This window comes from Corapipo altera, unplaced genomic scaffold (assembly GCF_003945725.1).
Source record: "Corapipo altera isolate COAL_440 unplaced genomic scaffold, ASM394572v1 271, whole genome shotgun sequence".
Classification (NCBI taxonomy): Eukaryota; Metazoa; Chordata; class Aves; order Passeriformes; family Pipridae; genus Corapipo; species Corapipo altera.
The window spans coordinates 2,016,668-2,034,248 of NW_020884935.1; the positions used below are offsets into that span (position 1 = coordinate 2,016,668).

Consider the following 17,581-nt stretch of genomic DNA (forward strand, 5'->3'; position numbering starts at 1 on the left):
GGGCGGGGCGGGCGCGCAGGCGCGCTGCGGCCGCGCAGCCGGTGATGGCGGCCGCGGCGGCGCTGCGGGGCCCCGGCCCATGAGGCGGCCCTGGGCCCGCGCACCCGGCGGAGCCAGCGACGGAGTCATGGCGGGAGTGTTCGACATCGACCTGGACCAGCCCGAGGACGCGGGCTCGGACGAGGAGCTGGAGGAGGGGGTGAGAGGGGGAGTGCGGGCGCGCGGCGTGGAGGCCGCGGGGCCTGAGGGAAGGAGGGCGCGGGAGGCGCCGCGGGGGCCGCGCTGAGGCACCCGGGGAGAGCCCGAGCCTCCCGCCCCGCCCCGCAGAGCCCCATCCGGCCCCGCCAGAGCTCTTCCCTTCGGAAGTTCGGCGCCGGGACCGCGGGGGTTGTTTCCTGGCTTTGCCGTCACACGCTCGAGCGGCGGGGCAGGAGCGCGGCTCGCTCCGCTGTCGCGGCTCTCGCGGCAAAGTTGAAAGCTCAGATTTAAAGCGCCGCGTTGGGCGGGCCACAGGGTGTTTGTGTGCTGTGCTGTGCTGAGCGCTGCGCTCGCCGTGGGGAGTTCGCGGTTTAAGATGTTCGTCTGGGCTCTGCCACGGTTTTGGAGGGGTCTCATTGCAGTATCTGTTTATATTTTTCCAGTGATGTTGTTGCTTTTTAAAGCAGTTTGGTGTTGTGTAAACTGCTACTGCATTTATTTTCTGCTGTTTAAATTCTAATGACATCCTTGGAGTCCTTGAGATCATGGAATGGTTTGGGTTGGAAGGGACCTTAAAGCTCATCCAGTCCCACCCCCTGCCATGTTCAGGGACACCTTCCACTATCCCAGGTTGCTCCAAGCACTTTTAGGGATGGGGCAGCCACAGCTTCTCTGGGCAACCTGTGCCAGGCCCTCACCACCCTCACAGCCAAAAATTCCTTCCCAATATCCCACCTAACCCTGCCCTCTGGCAGTGGGAAGCCATTCCCCTTGTCCTGTCACTCCAGGCCCTTGTAAAAAGTTCCTCTCCATCTTTTCTGTAGACTCCCTTCAGGTTCTTTCCTTCAGGACACAACCAGATATTCAGTTCCCCCACTCCACATGAACTGTAGGACGTTGTTTGACAGCTGGAAGCTCCTCGACCTGCAGGGAAAAGCTCTGTTTGTCACCTCAGTAATCAATAAAATACTTGGCTTAAAAAACCCCTGTAATTGCATCAGACAGTTAATGCTGCCAGGAACAGGTTCTGAGGGGGTGGCAAGAAAGTTGAGTTTGTTCTGTCTCCTGTTCCAATAATTCAGTCCCAGGGAACAATTAAACCATTCATTGGTTAATGTGGATTTAAAAACATTGCCTTGACAGAAGTTTCTGTGGGGCAGCAACAAATGCATGTTGGCAACCTCAGCTGGTTCTCAGGTGCCTTTTGCAAACAGATAAAGGAGAGAGAGAGAAGTGGAATTAAACCAACTGAAAATCAGGGAATGTCAGGGCAGGGAAGAAGGGGAACATCAGGACTGTGTGGAGGGGGAGGATGTTTCAGTGGAAGTTGTCTCTGTGTGTGTCCTACAAGGATCAGAAGGATGTTGCAGTGGAGATCATTAAACTGGAATTGATTGAGGTGGGAAGTCAGGACTGTGTTGTCTCATTTCTGGTACTTCCCAAAGCCTTGGGGGAGCCCAGACACATCAGCTGTGGGTTGGAATAGGCACAGCCATCCCAGAAAATCTAAAGGATTGTTAAATGCAGCATTTCCTCAAAAGCCCTGTGGTTGTTTGCACTAATTATTGTGGTGTGAAAAACCACCCAGCCTTAATTTTTGTGTTTGTAAGGAGTGAAATAACGTATAGACTGAAGGGCTGCTGCTGGTGTGGAAGGAGAACAAACCCTGATACAACAGAATGGTACCTAAAGTGCATTTTGGTCAAGTTCATACTGGGAATGGAACCCAAAGTTCACAGGAGCAAGAGCAGCACACAGAAACTTTTCCAGAACCGTTGGGTAACTGGAGGGGTTGCTCTGGGAACGTGATGGGTGTTTATTCTCTGTGTTTGTTGATTTTTTTAGAATTCATTTGTTGGCATCAGGAGTGGGGTCAAGGGCAGCCTCAGTGGGTTTGTTGTGAAACGTGTCAATAAGCTGAGTTTTAATAAATGCCAGCAGGGCAGGAGCTGGAAACAAACCTGAGCTTTTGGATTCCCTTAGTGCCTGTGGTGCTTGTAGGAGTTAAATTCCCCTTTAGCCCACCCAAAATGAACCAGCCTCTGTAAACTTTAACATTTCAATGGTCTGGAAGCTGCTGAAAGTTTCTAGTTTTCTTTGGTTAGTGTTTTCACTTAGATAATATTTGAAATGCACTCCTTGGGCTGCTTTTTGCAGCTCTCAGTGGTTTTTCTTTCCCTTCTGTTTCTCTGAATTTCACAGGTCACTCAGTTTATCTGTATCTCCTTGCAGTTGCCATTTTTTTTTGTCCATACTTTTAAAAATAAAAATTCTGGGGTATAGTTAAGCTCCCTAGAAGCTGGCCCATGAAATTCCATTTGCATTCATTCCAGCTGTCTGCTTGCTTTGCACTTCTTTTGCCATGCAGAGCCCCAGTGAGAGGGAAGTATTATCTTGCAGAAGGGATCAAGTTGAAAATTTCTCTGAAGGAAATATCTCTTCAGAATTAACCCTCATTCCTCCCTGGTGACTGGTTCTGATGCTGAAGTGCCTGAACTTTCCTTAGTAATATTTACATCCATTAATCTGTGGAGTGATTATTGGTCAGGAAAGGTGTTTAACATCAGAGGAAAGCTGAATTCTTTCATTATTATTAGGATTGAATTATTCTCAGTATAGAATAATAAAACCTTCTCTGTGGGTTATTTGGTTTTAGTGCACATGAGTCCCAGCTCATCTATTCCCATAATCTTTCTTATTGTTCTGATTTGCATAGTACTGTAACAGGACTTTAAAATCCATGTGTTAGAGCAACTATAAAGAAAAATACAGTGTCTTAATACTTTCCAAATTCACCTGGGGCTGGGAATTTGTACCTGTAACATTTAAGTGATTAAATAACAGCACAGCCAGGTAAGGCAGTGGTTCCCTGGTCACTCTCTGAGATCTGTGGAAATATTGCAAATCTTGCACAGAATTTTGTGCATTTTTTTATCTTCTGCTGGGAATTTATTATTCCTGACCTTTGGACTTGTTTAATTACGTAAGTTAAAATTATATCCATTTCTTTTTAATGTAACAAGCTATAAGACACATCAGTGCATTTCTTTTTAATGATTTTTTTTTTCTTTTTCTAATTAATCTTCCTTCTACCCCTCCCATCCCCAGGGTCAGTTAAGTGAGAGCATGGACCATGGAGGAGTTGGCCAATATGACCTGTAAGTTGCTGCTGGAAAATATCCTGTATCATTCATGCCAGCTACACATAACTTCTCATTTTGTCCCATTATTAAGGCAAACAGAAAATGTTGTCACTCTGGCTCAAATCTGAGTCATTTTTAGACATTTCACTATTGCCTCACCTTAAAATTTATGACTTGTATCTTGAAATAATAATAACAAAATAAAATCCTGGTGAAACCTTGCTGCTTGTCTTTTAATCCTTGTTTCTCCAGCAAGGATTGTTGGAGAAACCCTGAGTTCAGGAGACAAACACCTCCAGCCTGGCTTCATTTATAGTTCCCAGATTATTCCAGTGGGGAGAAGGAATAGTTCCAGCAGTTCAACCACATTTCCTTGAGCAGGATCAATCTGTGTAACTTTGGCAGACCTGGAACACAGTTTAGAAGCCTCCTTAAATTATGGATCAGACTTTTGTGGCATGTTCAGAGTTATGAGACTCTCCTGTTACAGCTTTTTCTGCCAGGTGTTTGTATTCTGGAAGTCTCCCCATGACTGCTGGGGCTGCTGAGTGTGATCTGACACTTAATCACCCCTCAGAGCCTCGTGTTTCCTTGAGGTCTTGGAGAAGTGTCCAAGTCAGTTGGAGGCTTTGATCTTCCAGACTTAACTCTGGTGTAATGCAGAGCACAGTGCATTGAAATGAAGGGATTTGAAGGAGATCCTGATCCTCTAAATCCCCAAAATTTGCAAGTAATCTCCTCTGTGCAAGTTGACACTTGGAGCTTTGCAAAGACTGTTTCTTTTCCAAGTGATATTCCCGGTGCTGAGGGTTCTCCAGATCCCCCGGGGAGTCGTCCCTTGGTCAGGCAGGCTGTGCTTGTCCCAGAGTCACTTGCTTCCTTTCAGTGATCATTTAGGAGTATCAGGTAGGCTTATATCCATGTTTTATCCTCTCCAGGGGCATGGAACATTGTGAGAAGTTTGAGATTTCAGAGACCAGTGTGAACAGAGGCCCCGAGAAGATCCGGCCCGAGTGCTTCGAGCTGCTGCGCGTGCTGGGCAAGGGCGGCTACGGCAAGGTGAGAACTCCTGATCCCCCCCTGCAGGAGCAAACCCACAGCATGGGAAAGGGCCTTCTGCTGCCTTGGCCAAGCTCTGGTCTTCCCAGCCTGTTTTCTGCCAAGTTCATTCTGCCAGAGGGGAGCCCCAAGGTTGGTGTGGTGGGACAGAGGTCTGGGCAGAGCATCTCCAGCTCTGGCAGCAGGAAACGTCCCAAAGTGGTTCTGGGTCCCCTCACCAGCAGCCTTGTGGTTTGTGGGTCATCTCAGCTCTCTTTGGCAGAACTCTTCTTCTAACTTCCTTTTTTTTCTGATTGCCTTTGTGTTGTTGTTCAGGTGTTTCAAGTACGGAAAGTAACTGGAGCAAACACCGGGAAAATCTTTGCCATGAAAGTTCTTAAAAAGGTAACCTGGATGTTCACATTCCACTGTTACCCGAATCTTAAAACAACCTAACCTTCCATTTAGCTTTTACAATTGTCTAATGATTTATTCTACCTAAAAATAAGTTTTAATATATGTACAGTTGATACCCGGGTACGGTTGAAATTCGAATTTAACTTTGAATTTTTCTGTCTGGGTAGTTCTTAGCAGCTCATTTAAATAGGCCAGGAGATCCCTTCCAACCTAAATTACTGTGTAATTCTATGAAATAAAGACTTAAACTTATGCTGTGGTGAATTTATTTTCTTATGCTGTTGCTGACTCATACATAGTGTGGTGGTTTAATAAACTCAGGATTGAACTCAATATAAAACCTGCCTTGTTTAACACATTCTTGTGCTCACCTCTCCCTGCTTTTTGCAGGCAATGATTGTAAGGAATGCCAAGGATACAGCTCACACGAAAGCAGAGAGGAATATCCTGGAGGAAGTGAAACATCCCTTCATTGTAGACTTAATTTATGCCTTTCAGACTGGTGGAAAACTCTACCTCATCCTTGAGTATCTCAGTGGTCAGTATTTGAAATTCTCTTACCTGCTGGTGTTCTACACAACCAAGAAGTTGGGTTTCTCACCCCATGGGTAAAAGGCCAGTTAACAATTGGCTTGGTGTCTTAAAATGTGGAGCAGCTTAGTATTAAAAGCACCTAGAACAACATCAATAAACTTTCTAATTCAGTGAAATTGGGCATTTTTGTGTGTTACTCTAAGACTGGGTGCAGTCAGAGAGTCCCTGAGGGTTTAGTTCCTGCAGGTTCTTCATGACAGAAGAAAGTATTCCCTTTATTTCAGGGGTAAGGAAACAATCACAGATTAGAAACAGACTTGGGTTTTTTTTGTGAAACGTGTTGTACAGCAGGAAAAAATACCTGTTGCTTATAGTTCTCCTAGAAAATAGACTTTTGGCTGACTAAAAAATGATACTTTAACTGAGTATAATCTATTTTTTCTCGTGGCAGGAGGAGAACTATTTATGCAGTTAGAGAGAGAAGGGATATTTATGGAAGACACAGCTTGGTAAGTGAAGCTATTTTTGTACATTAATAGTTAGGAGGTTTTTTTCCAAGTGCTTAAACTATATATAAGTAGTCAGTCATTTCAAAGTGGTGAAAAGAGCAGCTCAGTGGGTTTGGGGAGGGTGTCTGTGCTGCACTTACCACTTTGTGCTGCTGTAACTCCAAGTCTTTCCACAGAGGAGGGTCCACTGAGGGTGTTTTCCACAGGGCTGTGGTCAGGGAGGTGTTTTGGGTGTTGGAGAAAAAGCTGTGAAAGATTTGCTGTAAATGCAATTCTGCTTGTTCTGGATCCACACCCAATTTCCCAGCCAGTTCCAGGATTCCCAAGGCACTGCAGTGGCTGTGTTGTGATGCTCAGAGGTGTGAAGTGCTGATTATGGTAATGAAGGAGAAAAATATTCTGGAGTAGTGATACTTTACAGATGGACAAGTTGAAATTATCCCTTACTGATTAGGCTTTACACTGACTGCAGTTGTTCTTCCCATGGACAATGCCCTGGGAAAGCTCTGATGTCCGTGTGGGATTGGGGGCTGCCAGTTACCTCTTAGCTTCATTATTTCTTTTCAGCTTTGCCACCTAGATGTGGTTAGACACATATTTGAACCACTAAAAATGGTTAAAAATTCAGATTCCTCCAAATATATTCATTCTCAGATACCTACTGAGCAGGTAAACCCAATGCTAATATGTAATTTTGTGGTTCTTGGGGTCTGGGTGATTTTTAGGCAAACCAACCTCAAAGGCATCATTGTTTTTCCTTTCTTCTCTCCCAGACTTCTAATGCTGCTTTCAAGGAACTGTTGCTAGGTACATAATAGTGCTCAAGCTGCTTTGCATGATTGAATATGTCTAATTTCGTGGCATATGTTTCCTTTCAGCTTTTACTTGGCAGAAATCTCAATGGCACTGGGGCACTTGCATCAAAAAGGAATCATCTACCGGGATCTGAAGCCAGAGAACATCATGCTCAATCACCAAGGTAGAAAGGCAGCCCTGAGTCAGCTTGGCAGGTGTTGGAAAACACTTCTGCAAAGGTCCCAACTCCTCACTCTGAGGAGAGTTTCCTTAGAGCAGGAATTGCCAGAGCTGATTGTCCTCAGTCACACACTGAGGTTCTTTGGGGCCCCAGCGAGCTCCAGGTTCTGTGGGTACAGACCCACATGTTGGGAGATTTGGTTCACTTGCTCTTTGTGCAATTTTTCCTCTACTGGATCATTGTAAAGCACATAAATATCCGTGTCTTCAGCGCAGAATCCACGACATTTGGGTCCATGGGGGTGTTAGGAAAGGCAGTTTAAGGCAGGATGTCACATCATTTGCTGGAATGACTTCCCCAGCTGCTGAGGCTTTGCCTGACAGCAGTTTCAGTTCCTGATTGCAGTTCCATGACTGTGTGACACTGATTATCCTGGCAGTCTGTACCAGCCACTATTTCCATGTTTTCTTAAACAACTGATTTACTTAGTCTGAGTCTTTGTACTGAATTATTCAAGGCACTTTGTTGAAGATTGTTCTGTGCACTTGAAGGCAAGCAGTAAAATTCAGTAACCTACTTTCTTAGCTGAATGATGCTTTAAAATCTCTAACTACAGTTGTCTATCTGTGAGTAAGTTCTGCTGTTTTGTCTTGTTTCTCTTCAAGTGGCAACATTTAGTTTTATCTTTGTGTGATTACCTCGTTCTGTTTTGTGACTGTATTGCTTTGTCAGACCACTGAAAATATCTGGAAGTAGCTCAGAGTTAATACAGACTCATGTTGAATTTTCTGGTTTTTAATGTTACTTACAGAGATGTCAGAATTGTAACAAGTCTGAAATTTTCTGTATTGCCTTTCAGGTCATGTAAAACTGACTGACTTCGGATTATGTAAAGAATCTATTCATGATGGAACAGTCACACACACATTCTGTGGAACAATTGAATACATGTGAGCTGCATGATGACATACAGAAGTATTACTCTGCTCTGGGGGGAATGGCTGAATTTTGCCTTTTTTAACTGATGGTTCATATGTTGAGCGACTTAGGAAAACTTTACTTTATAAAATGTGGGTTTGCTTGAAAACTAGGAGTCAGAATTGGTATTAAGCTGCTTAAAACACTTTCATATTTTTAATTTTTCTGCTCACAGGGCCCCTGAAATCTTGATGAGGAGTGGGCATAACCGTGCTGTGGACTGGTGGAGTTTGGGGGCATTAATGTATGACATGCTGACTGGAGCAGTAGGTGCACAGTTATAATTGCATGTATTTCCCTTTGTAGCTGTTGTAGTTCCCTGTGTCCTCACTCAGATGCATGTATAAATACACATCATTTATATATAATGCAGACTGCAAGTAAGAAATAAGTTGTGTTCACTACAGCCTTGAGCTGCTTTTATCCAAAGAGTGATTTTCAAGTCCTGTTTGCATTAATTTTTCCTGCTTTGTGAATGACTGAAGTGAGTTGTGCATGCACAAAAAAGAGATCTGAACAAGTCCTGTTTTTCCTCCCCTTCCAATGGTGCTTTCCAGCCTCCTTTCACTGGGGAGAACAGAAAGAAGACAATTGACAAGATTCTCAAGTGTAAACTCAACTTGCCTCCCTACCTCACACAAGAAGCCAGAGATCTGCTTAAAAAGGTACAGTTTTAATGCCTGTCAGTGCTATATATTATGGAGGAAATAAAAATACAGGGATACCACTATGGCTGCTCAGTCCAAGCTTGATTTATTACTAAAGCAGTCAGTTTTGTGTTGTGTGGTACAGAAAGTGATTTTCCTTGGAAATACAGTCGTTTTCTAACAAATGCAGATTTTCTGGTCATTCTGTATTCATTCTGCACGGTGCTCATTCAAGAGGTGCTTCATGTCAGGACTAGTCTAGTCATAACAGCACAACTAATTCTGCTTTTTTGGATGTTGTTTCTCATGAAGCTGCTAAAAAGAAATGCTGCCTCACGTCTAGGAGCTGGTCCTGGAGATGCTGGAGAAGTTCAGGTAACTTGCACTTAACTCAAGAACTCTTAAATTACCTCACTGAGGAGAAAACAGCTCTGAGGGTCCATCAGGGCAGGAGAGTCTGTCTGTCTGTCTGTCTGCCTGTCTTGAAGGGTAATGAGCAGAAAGGCTGCCACATGTGACAGCTGGTCAAAATCTGAAAGCTTTAAAGCTGCACAAAAGCAGCTGCCTACCTGCTGGATAATTGGAGATTTGGAAGATAACTTCTGCTCTTTAGCTCTGCCTTCCAGCAGATCTTTTCCACCAGTTGTACACTGCTAATTGTGCAGCCCTGGAAGGGTGATGATGCTCTCAGCTGGTGAAAACCCTGCCAGCATTAGTGCAGCTATTCCAAGGGAAAAGTTAGCTAAAAACTAAGGCAGAGGCCTAGTCCCCGTTGCCTCCAGCTTGACTTTTGTTTTTGTGGTGCCATTAACAGCATATTAGAGAGTCCTCCTCATTTCCCAGTTCTGATAACTTGTCATTAATGCAATGTTTTGGCATGGTTTTTAGGTATCTAACTTTAAAAGTTGAGGTATTTTGCCTGTGAACTGACTTTTTCTAACCCTTTCAAGGAAAACATTGCAGGGACAGGAGTTGTCTGTCTTGGAGGTGTGGTATCAATTCTCAGCTCTTCTGATGTAGAATACACTGCACTGAACCCAGCTGTGATTTTGGAAGGAAAGCCACCAGGGAAAGGGCCTGAGAAGCCCCTGTTAGTGGTTAAATTTGGGTGGTTTGTGCCCCAGAGGAGGTGCTGACTGTGCTGTTGTAACCCTGCAGGCTCACCCCTTCTTCAGACACATCAACTGGGACGAGCTGTTGGCACGAAAGGTGGAACCTCCTTTTAAACCCTTATTGGTATGTACTGGGAGTGCTGGGAGATGCTCCCTATGTGCCTTTAGGAGTGGTCTTGATGTGGGATTACAGACTGGAGTGTCACTGATTCCTGGGACTTAGGTTACAGCTTGGGTGACAGATTCACTGCTGTCAAGTCAGAGGCAGATCTGCTTCCCTTTGAATTCCTCCTGCTTCTCACCTGGAGGTTAAACAGACTTGCAAGTGCAGCTCACTCTGAATCTCTGCTTCTGAACCCTCTACAGTCAGTCAGTACTTAGTTTCAACTAAAATGAGAAAGAGCTGCTAAGCAGAAGTCAATGAAGTCACCTAATTAAGCATTTTCTGTGTTTGGTTATTAACATTTACAGTGCATCTCGTGCATTCTGAGCAGCAGTCATAGTTTACCTCAAACCAGTGATGTGATGAATGAATCTCTATTATCCCATCTTATATTTTGAGGTCTGTTTTTCCCTCTGGGTACAATTAGCTACAGCAGCAGTGGGTTTTGCCACCCCCATAGTTCCCAACTACTAAAAATCTCACTTTAAACTGGCTCAGGCATCACTGATGTCCAGCAGCTCCAGGATGGGGACTGCAGACCTTTTTCCCTTCACCCTTTTGAATGAAATTCAGAAAGACTCAAGACTGGTATTTCTGAATGAATTATTGAAGATGATTTGGGGTTTTTCTGTTATTAGCAATGCTATGAAAGTTACTTGTACAAACCAGGTGGTTTTTTCCAAATGTTTCATGAGGGTTCACACAAATGAATCCGTTGCATTTCCACAAAGAATGAGAGAAGGAAACTTGGAGTTACTGTTGTTCTGTGGCCAAATTAAACAATATGCATAATCACTTATTCCAGAGTTGTCCTCCATCCCTCACAGTGTAAACACTTCTGTATCTGCAAAAATGGGATTAAATTATCTGGAGAGGTTCCAAATTCTGAGAGTTGCAACTGTTCTGGTTGTGACGAGGGCTGAACTTGGCAAGAAACTGGCATTGTCATTCTGAAAGTTTCTGTTTGTAATTTGAGATTTTTTAATTTTTTTTTTTTAAAGGCATCTTTTTAATTTGTATTCCTTTTTGATCCATAATTTTTGCCCCTCCCCCTTGCCTTTATTTCTCAGTGTCAGTGCCCATAGTGACCTCCCACTGGCAGCGACAGGATTCCGACACCACTCCAGGGTTTTACTCCAGCAGAGCTCTGCCAAAAACCTATGGAATGAACTCCACCCAGAGGCTGCACTGGTTGATATCTGTAATATAAACCCTTAACCATTTTGTTTTTGCAAAGCAATCTGAAGAGGATGTGAGCCAGTTTGATTCAAAGTTTACACGTCAGACACCTGTTGATAGCCCAGATGACTCAACTCTCAGTGAAAGTGCCAACCAGGTCTTTCTGGTGAGTGAGGAATGGCTGGAGAGGGAGGTTTTTACTGGGAGCAGGGGGGCACTGCAGCTAAATTAATTCTCTGGAATCCTACCTGATATTCAAAGCAAACCCTCATCACTGGACCCAAACTCTGTGACAGGTTGGAGATGTTGAAGGGCTCTGAGGACACTTTGCTATCTCTGACGTTTTCTTTATGCACCAGCCAGCAAACGGTGCCTCCTTTGTGGAATGTCAGCATTGTGATTCAGAGCTGCATTCTGAACCCTGGCCACGGGGTTGCTTTCACAGTCATGCAGAGGGAACAATGTCCAGTCCAGAGAGCAAAATTAATTAAAGTGAGTGTGCCTGTGGGAGTCTGGGAGCAGAAGTAGCCGGGTTGGAGCATCAGGTTGGGAACTCCCCAGAGTCCCACTGTTTGCTTCGAGGAGTAGAAGTTCCTGTGTCTGCATTTACTCTTCCTTTTGTAATTTTCTGATCATAATCAGGTTTTCATGGTCACTGCAGAGTGATCCCCAGGGTGAATGTTGCCTCCCTTGCTGTCTTGCAGGGTTTTACCTACGTGGCTCCATCAGTACTTGAAAGCGTAAAAGAGAAATTTTCTTTTGAACCAAAAATCCGCTCCCCTCGCAGGTTCATCGGTAGCCCAAGGACACCAGTCAGGTACCTCTCTTTTATTCCTTCTTTTTCCTTCTTTTTCCTTCTTTTCTTTTTTTGTAACACACCTTTTGACAAGTAGAAATTCAAAATGCAGCCTTGCTCCTCAGCCCAGCACTTCCGTTCGAGTTACAGGATCGACCCTGTTTTACAAACCACGTTATCATGATAAATCTGTGGGGTTTGGCAGCACAGGAAGTACTAATTTGCTGCTTTTTAGTGCTGCTGCAGCCCCACTCCGGTGACTTTGGTTCACCATCCCTCTAGAACTGTTTCAGAACATCCTAAGAGCTTTGTGCTGCTAAAGAATCCTGTTAGTCCAGAAAGAATCATGTCAGTGCAGTCAGTGCTCTTTGCTCAGATTTGCAAACTGGAAGGATTCAGCAATATCTTGGTACTAACAAAGAACCAACAAGAAAAGATGGTTATGATTGAGCAAAAATTAGTGGTTGTTTTTTTTTTCTTCCTGATAAGCCTTTCATTGATTCTGCAATCACCTAGAAATGCACCCTCAGATGACAGGAATGTACTTTACAAGAGACAGTGGTAGAAGCTCCCCGTGGAAATTTCTCAAACTTCTGGAAGTGGAAGGAAGAATTAGAAATGCTTCTCAATAGGCATTTGAGCTTCCTGCAGAGTAACAGATCCCCCTCGGTGCCGTATCCCCAGCTCTGATCTGTGTGTTTCTTGTTTTAAAGCCCCGTCAAGTTTTCCCCCGGGGAGTTCTGGGGAAGAGGTGCTTCTGCCGGCGCATCGACCGCTCAGCCGCCTGTGGAATACCCGATGGAGACGAGTGGGATAGAACAAATGGATGTGACAGTGTGTGGAGAGGCTTCAGCACCGCTTCCAATCCGGCAGCCAAACTCTGGGCCCTACAAAAAACAAGCTTTCCCCATGATCTCCAAACGACCAGAGCACTTGCGCATGAACCTATGACAGCACCGCGGTTGGGAACCGAGAACAGACGGGAGCCCCCTTGGAGCTGAAACACGAGGGCTTGTTTGGTTTACTTTTAAAAAAAGTGACAGTATCAAAGAGTCAGTCATTGCACAGAGAGACTTGGAAAGCAAAGAAAAAAAAAAAACGGATTTTTTTCTTTTTGGTTTTTTTTTTTTTTTCCTGTCAATCAATGGTGCATAAAAAAAAAAAAACTTCAGCAAATGGTATTGCAGAACTCTAGGCACGTCATCTAACGATTCCAGTGACATCTGCTCACCTTATCAAGGATTTCTCAGCTTGGAACTGACAGTATTAAGGGTCAGGACGTTGCTCCAGAATCACTGGTGTAGTGAATGTGTCGAGGAGGGTTAGCCCTTTCACTAGGCAGAGGATGAAACGCCTGTGCTTGCAGCTGAGGGGTAATTAGCATGCAAGCTTCGTTAAGAGGTTTCCTACAACGGGGTGGAATCAAAGATGAAAGCTAAAATTAATTGGTATCTCACGTTCAAAACATAATGAGGTTTTTTTATATATATATATACAAAAAAAAAAAATATATATTTTTCAAATAGATTTTTTTGATTCAGCTCATTATGGAAAGGATCCCAAAATTGCAAACGCAGAATAATTGGTGAAGAAAGTTGCTTGTTTGTTTGTTTGTTTTTTTTTCAAGGCTCTGGTTCTGATTCTTCTCCTCATCAAACAACAAATCAATAAGTGAACCACTGGCCAGCTTGGCAGTGTGGGGTGGGACTGTTTTTCACTTGCTTCCCCAGCTGAAATCCCTGTTCCTGCAGGGACCAACGGATCTAATCAGAGGCAATGCTGCTATGTTGTTCTAGGCTTAACTGGAAGCCACGGGCTCACACACGTCCTGCTTATTTCATCCCTGTCCTCAGCAGACATTTCACTGGGAAACATCACTTTTTTTGTCCCTTGTGCTGGTGCTGGAGGCAGCTCAGCACAGCCAGGTTCTTACCCACAGCGAGATCAGGAGACTGTGCATCCCATCACAAGGTCAGTAGAGATCTATAGCAAGTCCCCCAGGGAACAGAGACAAGCCCTACATAGCAGGAAGGAAATAACTATTTTTGTAACAGGTGGGTAAGAATGTGAGGATTTTATTTTTTTTTTTTTAAAGTATAATAATTATTAATAAAATTTTGCTTACGGGAGTTCCCTGCCATTATACATTTCTAAATTTCTCCACATTTTTTTTTTCTATGCTGGGGCAATAAATTTGCTGATTGTACGAGAAAAAGTGTTCAATGGCCTTTCAGTGAATGTCTTCCACAGTGGGTCAGAACTTGAGCAACCTTCATTTAGGAAACATGTTCTAAGGACACTATATTTATGTTTTTAAAACTGTCACATGATCTGTACAACTGACTTACAGGTACAAAGAATAAAATAAAGGTAAACTTTACCTTCCTTAAATATATACTTCCTGCCTTAAAGAAAGCATTTCCATGAGCATAGCTGGTGAAAGGGTTAAAATCTGCAGAGCTTTACACTAGTTTAGGGTGTGTCTGCTGTGTGTGTGTGTGTGGAGATGATCCAGCTGCATCCAAGTCCTGTCACTTTTTGCCTGCCACATGTTGCATTATCCTTAGTCAAACTGTGCAAAGTCTACTTCTGGTGTTTCACAACAGTAGGGATTTTTTTATCCTAGATTTCCGCTTACTCTGTGGATACTGAACCTTTTTTGAGCCATAGGATCCAAGCCATAAAACTCTCTCAAGCATTGAATCCGCTCAGTGCTCTTTGCTCAGATTTGCAAGTCGGAAGGATTCAGTGATACCTTGATACCAACAACAAAAAACGAGCAAAAATTAAGATTTTATCTCTTTTGTTCTTCCTCTTGTTAAAAAAGTTTGAATTTCCTGAGGCAGATCAAGTTCCCTTGCAGTGCCACACTGGAGGATTGCAATTGTTCAGGGGGGGGGCGTTGTGAAACCAAAACCCAAGTGCTCAGGAGTTGTTTGCACTCTGCATATCTGCAAACCTGGCTGCATTCTGGATTGCACTGTTTGCATGGGGAATATCTGCCAAGGCCTCAACCTCCAGCCCCTGGAGCCTCTGTGCTGCTCGTTCCTGAGGTGCCCTGATGTGGCCACTGAGGAGAAAGGGACTTGCTTAAAAAAAATAGTCGTTTTTGGAGGCAGATCTCTCTTGGTCCCAGTTCCAGCCACCGGTTGCTTTTTGCTTGGCTGGGTAGATTGTCCAGTGGAATTGGTTTATTATGGCTGGCAAGAATGGCAAGAGTTGTTTGTCTGAGTTCACTGAGGAATTACAACCCCCAACTCATCGGTTTTCCAAGGAAATTCCATGTACTGTCAATGTTTCATCCCATAGGTTCTAAGTTGAATTCCCTACCATGACTGTGAAACTTTGGGAGTGTGACTCAGACAGCAAGCACACACTATGCAATATGGTTTATCCTGTATTTATTTGTAAAAAGATCAGACATAGATCCTCTATATATATATATAATAGTGTCAAAATTACTAGTTGTGAACTGAGGGGAGTGGAGTTGTAGCTCCTGTCTGGCTATTTCAGATAAGTGCAGAATGCATTGAATATTGGAGAGCTTAACAAGTGCTTTCTTTTGTTCATTTAAAAATGTCTTAAATTTTTCATTAGAGTATAGAATCTTATTTTTTTTATTTTGTACAAGCTGCGCTTTTTTAATTATAATCACTGAAAAATTCACTATAATTTGATTTTATAGGATTTTTGTAGCATTACAAAAATATAGTAAAACTGAGGTTAATACCTGTTGTGGCTAACCATATAAAAAGTATTAAATCTTAAACTTGAACAAAAGTCATATTTTTTTTTACTAGATGTTAAATAGGGAAATATTTTGTTCTGCAGGTCATTCTCAGAAAAGGTTTCTAGGTCAGCTGTGTTACCAGCAGTTTTTCTTTTTCCCATTTGATGCAGAAACTCTTCTGGTATAAGATATTCCGAATTCCATCAGTTTTCTTGTGGGAGTGATGCATTTGACGCCATTCGTGTACTAAATTGTAATTTTGGGAATGCTGGAATAATTCCTACCAAGACTGTCTTAATTGTGCCATCTGACATTTGAATGTCATCCTGGTATTAGCTCATAATAAAAGATAAAAATCAACGAGTCAATTGTTCTTTTGAATATCCCTTTTTCCTGGTCCTGCTCTCTAAAGGCTGAACTGCTGGAGAACATTTAATATCTGAGTCCACTCTGCTGTGGAGGTTTATTTGGGGCCTGTTCTCTTTTCAGTATTAACTCCCAGCCTGTTCTCACTGTTAATCAAGAAGTGCATCAAACACTGAGGGAGGACTCTTGTTTTTAGGACGTGGTTGGGGTTTGGTTGGTGTGGTTAAATTCTCTTTACAGGATAGTTGCTGTTTTATTTTCCCAGTTTAGAGGGAAATCCTTTATCCTAAGGGGGAAAGGAAGAGTCATTAAGAACAAGGCAAATTGAATATTTTTCCTGCAGGTCCTTGGTGATCCACTGTGTGCAGTTCTCAAATATGAACTTCCACAGGTTGTTCTCTTCCAGATTAACTCCATCTGCAGCTGCTGCAGGAACACACCTGAGCTGCCTCAGTACAGACAAGGTAATCCCTGTTCTGGGCTCATCTTTCCCAGTTTACTGGGACTAAATGTCCTCAAGTGCTCAGTAAGATGGATGTGAAGAGCAACTAAAAGCAAATTTAAACGTGTCAATCCCAGTGACCTGTTTGTTTCTTTTTTTAGGAAGTGGGAAGGCCCTGAGTATAACTATGGATGGAAATCATTGTGACAGCTTGGATGGGAAAGGGAGGGAGGAGGAATTCCCTGAGAACAGAAAGGACCTGGGAGATGCTCTTTGGCTCAGCCTGTTCCCAAGGGCTGGTCCCCTCACCTGGGCTTTGGGGCTCAGAAAAAGCAGCTGTTGGTTGTCACTTGTCACCTGTTCTCTGTTCTGCCCCTGCAGAGTCAGATGTGCTGCCTGTTGGTGACCCTGGCCTGCATCAGGAAGAGCTGCATCCTAATTCCATGTGGATCAGAGAGGGTGGCATTCCTGGAGGTGAGTTCCTGCCTGTTTTCCCCTCTCTGTATCTGAGAATGAGCCGTTTCATTTATGAAGTGTAAATCTAAACCGGTCCATCAAAATCTCTTCGTGGTTCTTTGGTTTTAATAAAACCTGTTTGGTACTACTGGGTTTGGATAATTGTCACTGCATCTTCAAGGGAAAAAAAACCAAACCACCAACAGAAAGAAAGAATAAAACCCAGATTGTTCCCTGGTCCTGCTTTTGACCAGTCTCCACCCTTACTCCAGTTGTTACTCCAGTGTGGAGCACAGAGCCCAGAGGATCAGGGTTGACTTAAAGCACTGACACTGTTTGTTGTGCTCCATAAAATAATCCTGGTGAGCTTTGAGGGCCAGCTGACACTGCTGAGTTCTTGTGTTGTTTTGTTTGTTTTTTTTTTATTAACCACAAGTGAATACTTTAATTGGTTTCATATTTTTAAGTAGTAATTCTGGCCTTGCCTGCAGTCCTTGATGCCTTAATTCCTCAGTGGATACTGAACCCCCTGGTGAGGTGAGCAGTTTGGACTTTGTCCTACAGCAAAACATTTAGTTCAGGGTGATTTCTTCCAACTTTCTCTGCAAAGCTGGAATGTTTCTGTGTGGAGCAGCACTTTGAAGGGCTGTCAGTACCTCCTCAGCCTGCCAGTCTGAGCTGCTGGTCCTGACAGACCGATGGAATCGAAGTCTGGGGCTGCCCATCACTGCTGGGCAATTAATGTAATCAATACTGAGGAATTAAGTGCATTTCCTTGCTCTAACATCATGTCCAAGTCTGGGGCCTTTGAGTTTCTGTTTCCTCTGAGAGGATTTTTGAATGGAAAGAGTGATTATTAAGCTGTTGGAATTAGCATTTCAGGGAAAGCTGCTCCGG

At 43.6% G+C, this 17,581-nt stretch overlaps 1 protein-coding gene and 1 long non-coding RNA gene across 3 annotated transcripts; both read left to right on the plus strand.

The window, feature by feature from the left end:
* The first annotated feature begins 61 nt into the window (after nucleotides 1-61).
* On the plus strand, nucleotides 62-15,785 carry RPS6KB1 (ribosomal protein S6 kinase B1). 2 transcript variants are annotated; one of them, XM_027660415.1, is made up of 15 exons: nucleotides 65-199; nucleotides 3,307-3,356; nucleotides 4,280-4,400; nucleotides 4,716-4,784; nucleotides 5,187-5,334; nucleotides 5,782-5,839; nucleotides 6,718-6,818; nucleotides 7,675-7,765; nucleotides 7,969-8,059; nucleotides 8,351-8,458; nucleotides 8,753-8,815; nucleotides 9,599-9,676; nucleotides 10,953-11,060; nucleotides 11,599-11,711; nucleotides 12,404-15,785. In XM_027660415.1, the coding sequence occupies exons 1-15, from the start codon at nucleotides 80-82 to the stop codon at nucleotides 12,639-12,641; spliced, it is 1,557 nt and encodes a 518-aa protein (XP_027516216.1). In that variant the 5' UTR covers nucleotides 65-79; the 3' UTR covers nucleotides 12,642-15,785. The 2 variants fall into 2 exon arrangements, with proteins under 2 accessions (XP_027516218.1, XP_027516216.1); XM_027660417.1 differs by lacking the exons at nucleotides 10,953-11,060; nucleotides 11,599-11,711; nucleotides 12,404-15,785 and adding an exon at nucleotides 10,786-10,928 and having other exon boundaries at nucleotides 62-199.
* Nucleotides 15,786-15,930: 145 nt separating this feature from the next.
* On the plus strand, nucleotides 15,931-16,921 carry LOC113955180. The gene is made up of 2 exons (XR_003530456.1): nucleotides 15,931-16,250; nucleotides 16,610-16,921. It is a non-coding gene; the product is annotated as an uncharacterized LOC113955180 (long non-coding RNA).
* The last annotated feature ends 660 nt before the right edge of the window (nucleotides 16,922-17,581 follow it).

Coding starts and splice junctions, on each gene's coding strand:
- RPS6KB1 (XM_027660415.1), top strand. CDS start 80: ATGAGGCGGCCCTGGGCCCGCGCACCCGGCGGAGCCAGCGACGGAGTC. Junction 7,766..7,968: donor TGTGGAACAATTGAATACAT/GTGAGCTGCATG, acceptor TTCTGCTCACAG/GGCCCCTGAAATCTTGATGA. Junction 8,060..8,350: donor ATGACATGCTGACTGGAGCA/GTAGGTGCACAG, acceptor GGTGCTTTCCAG/CCTCCTTTCACTGGGGAGAA.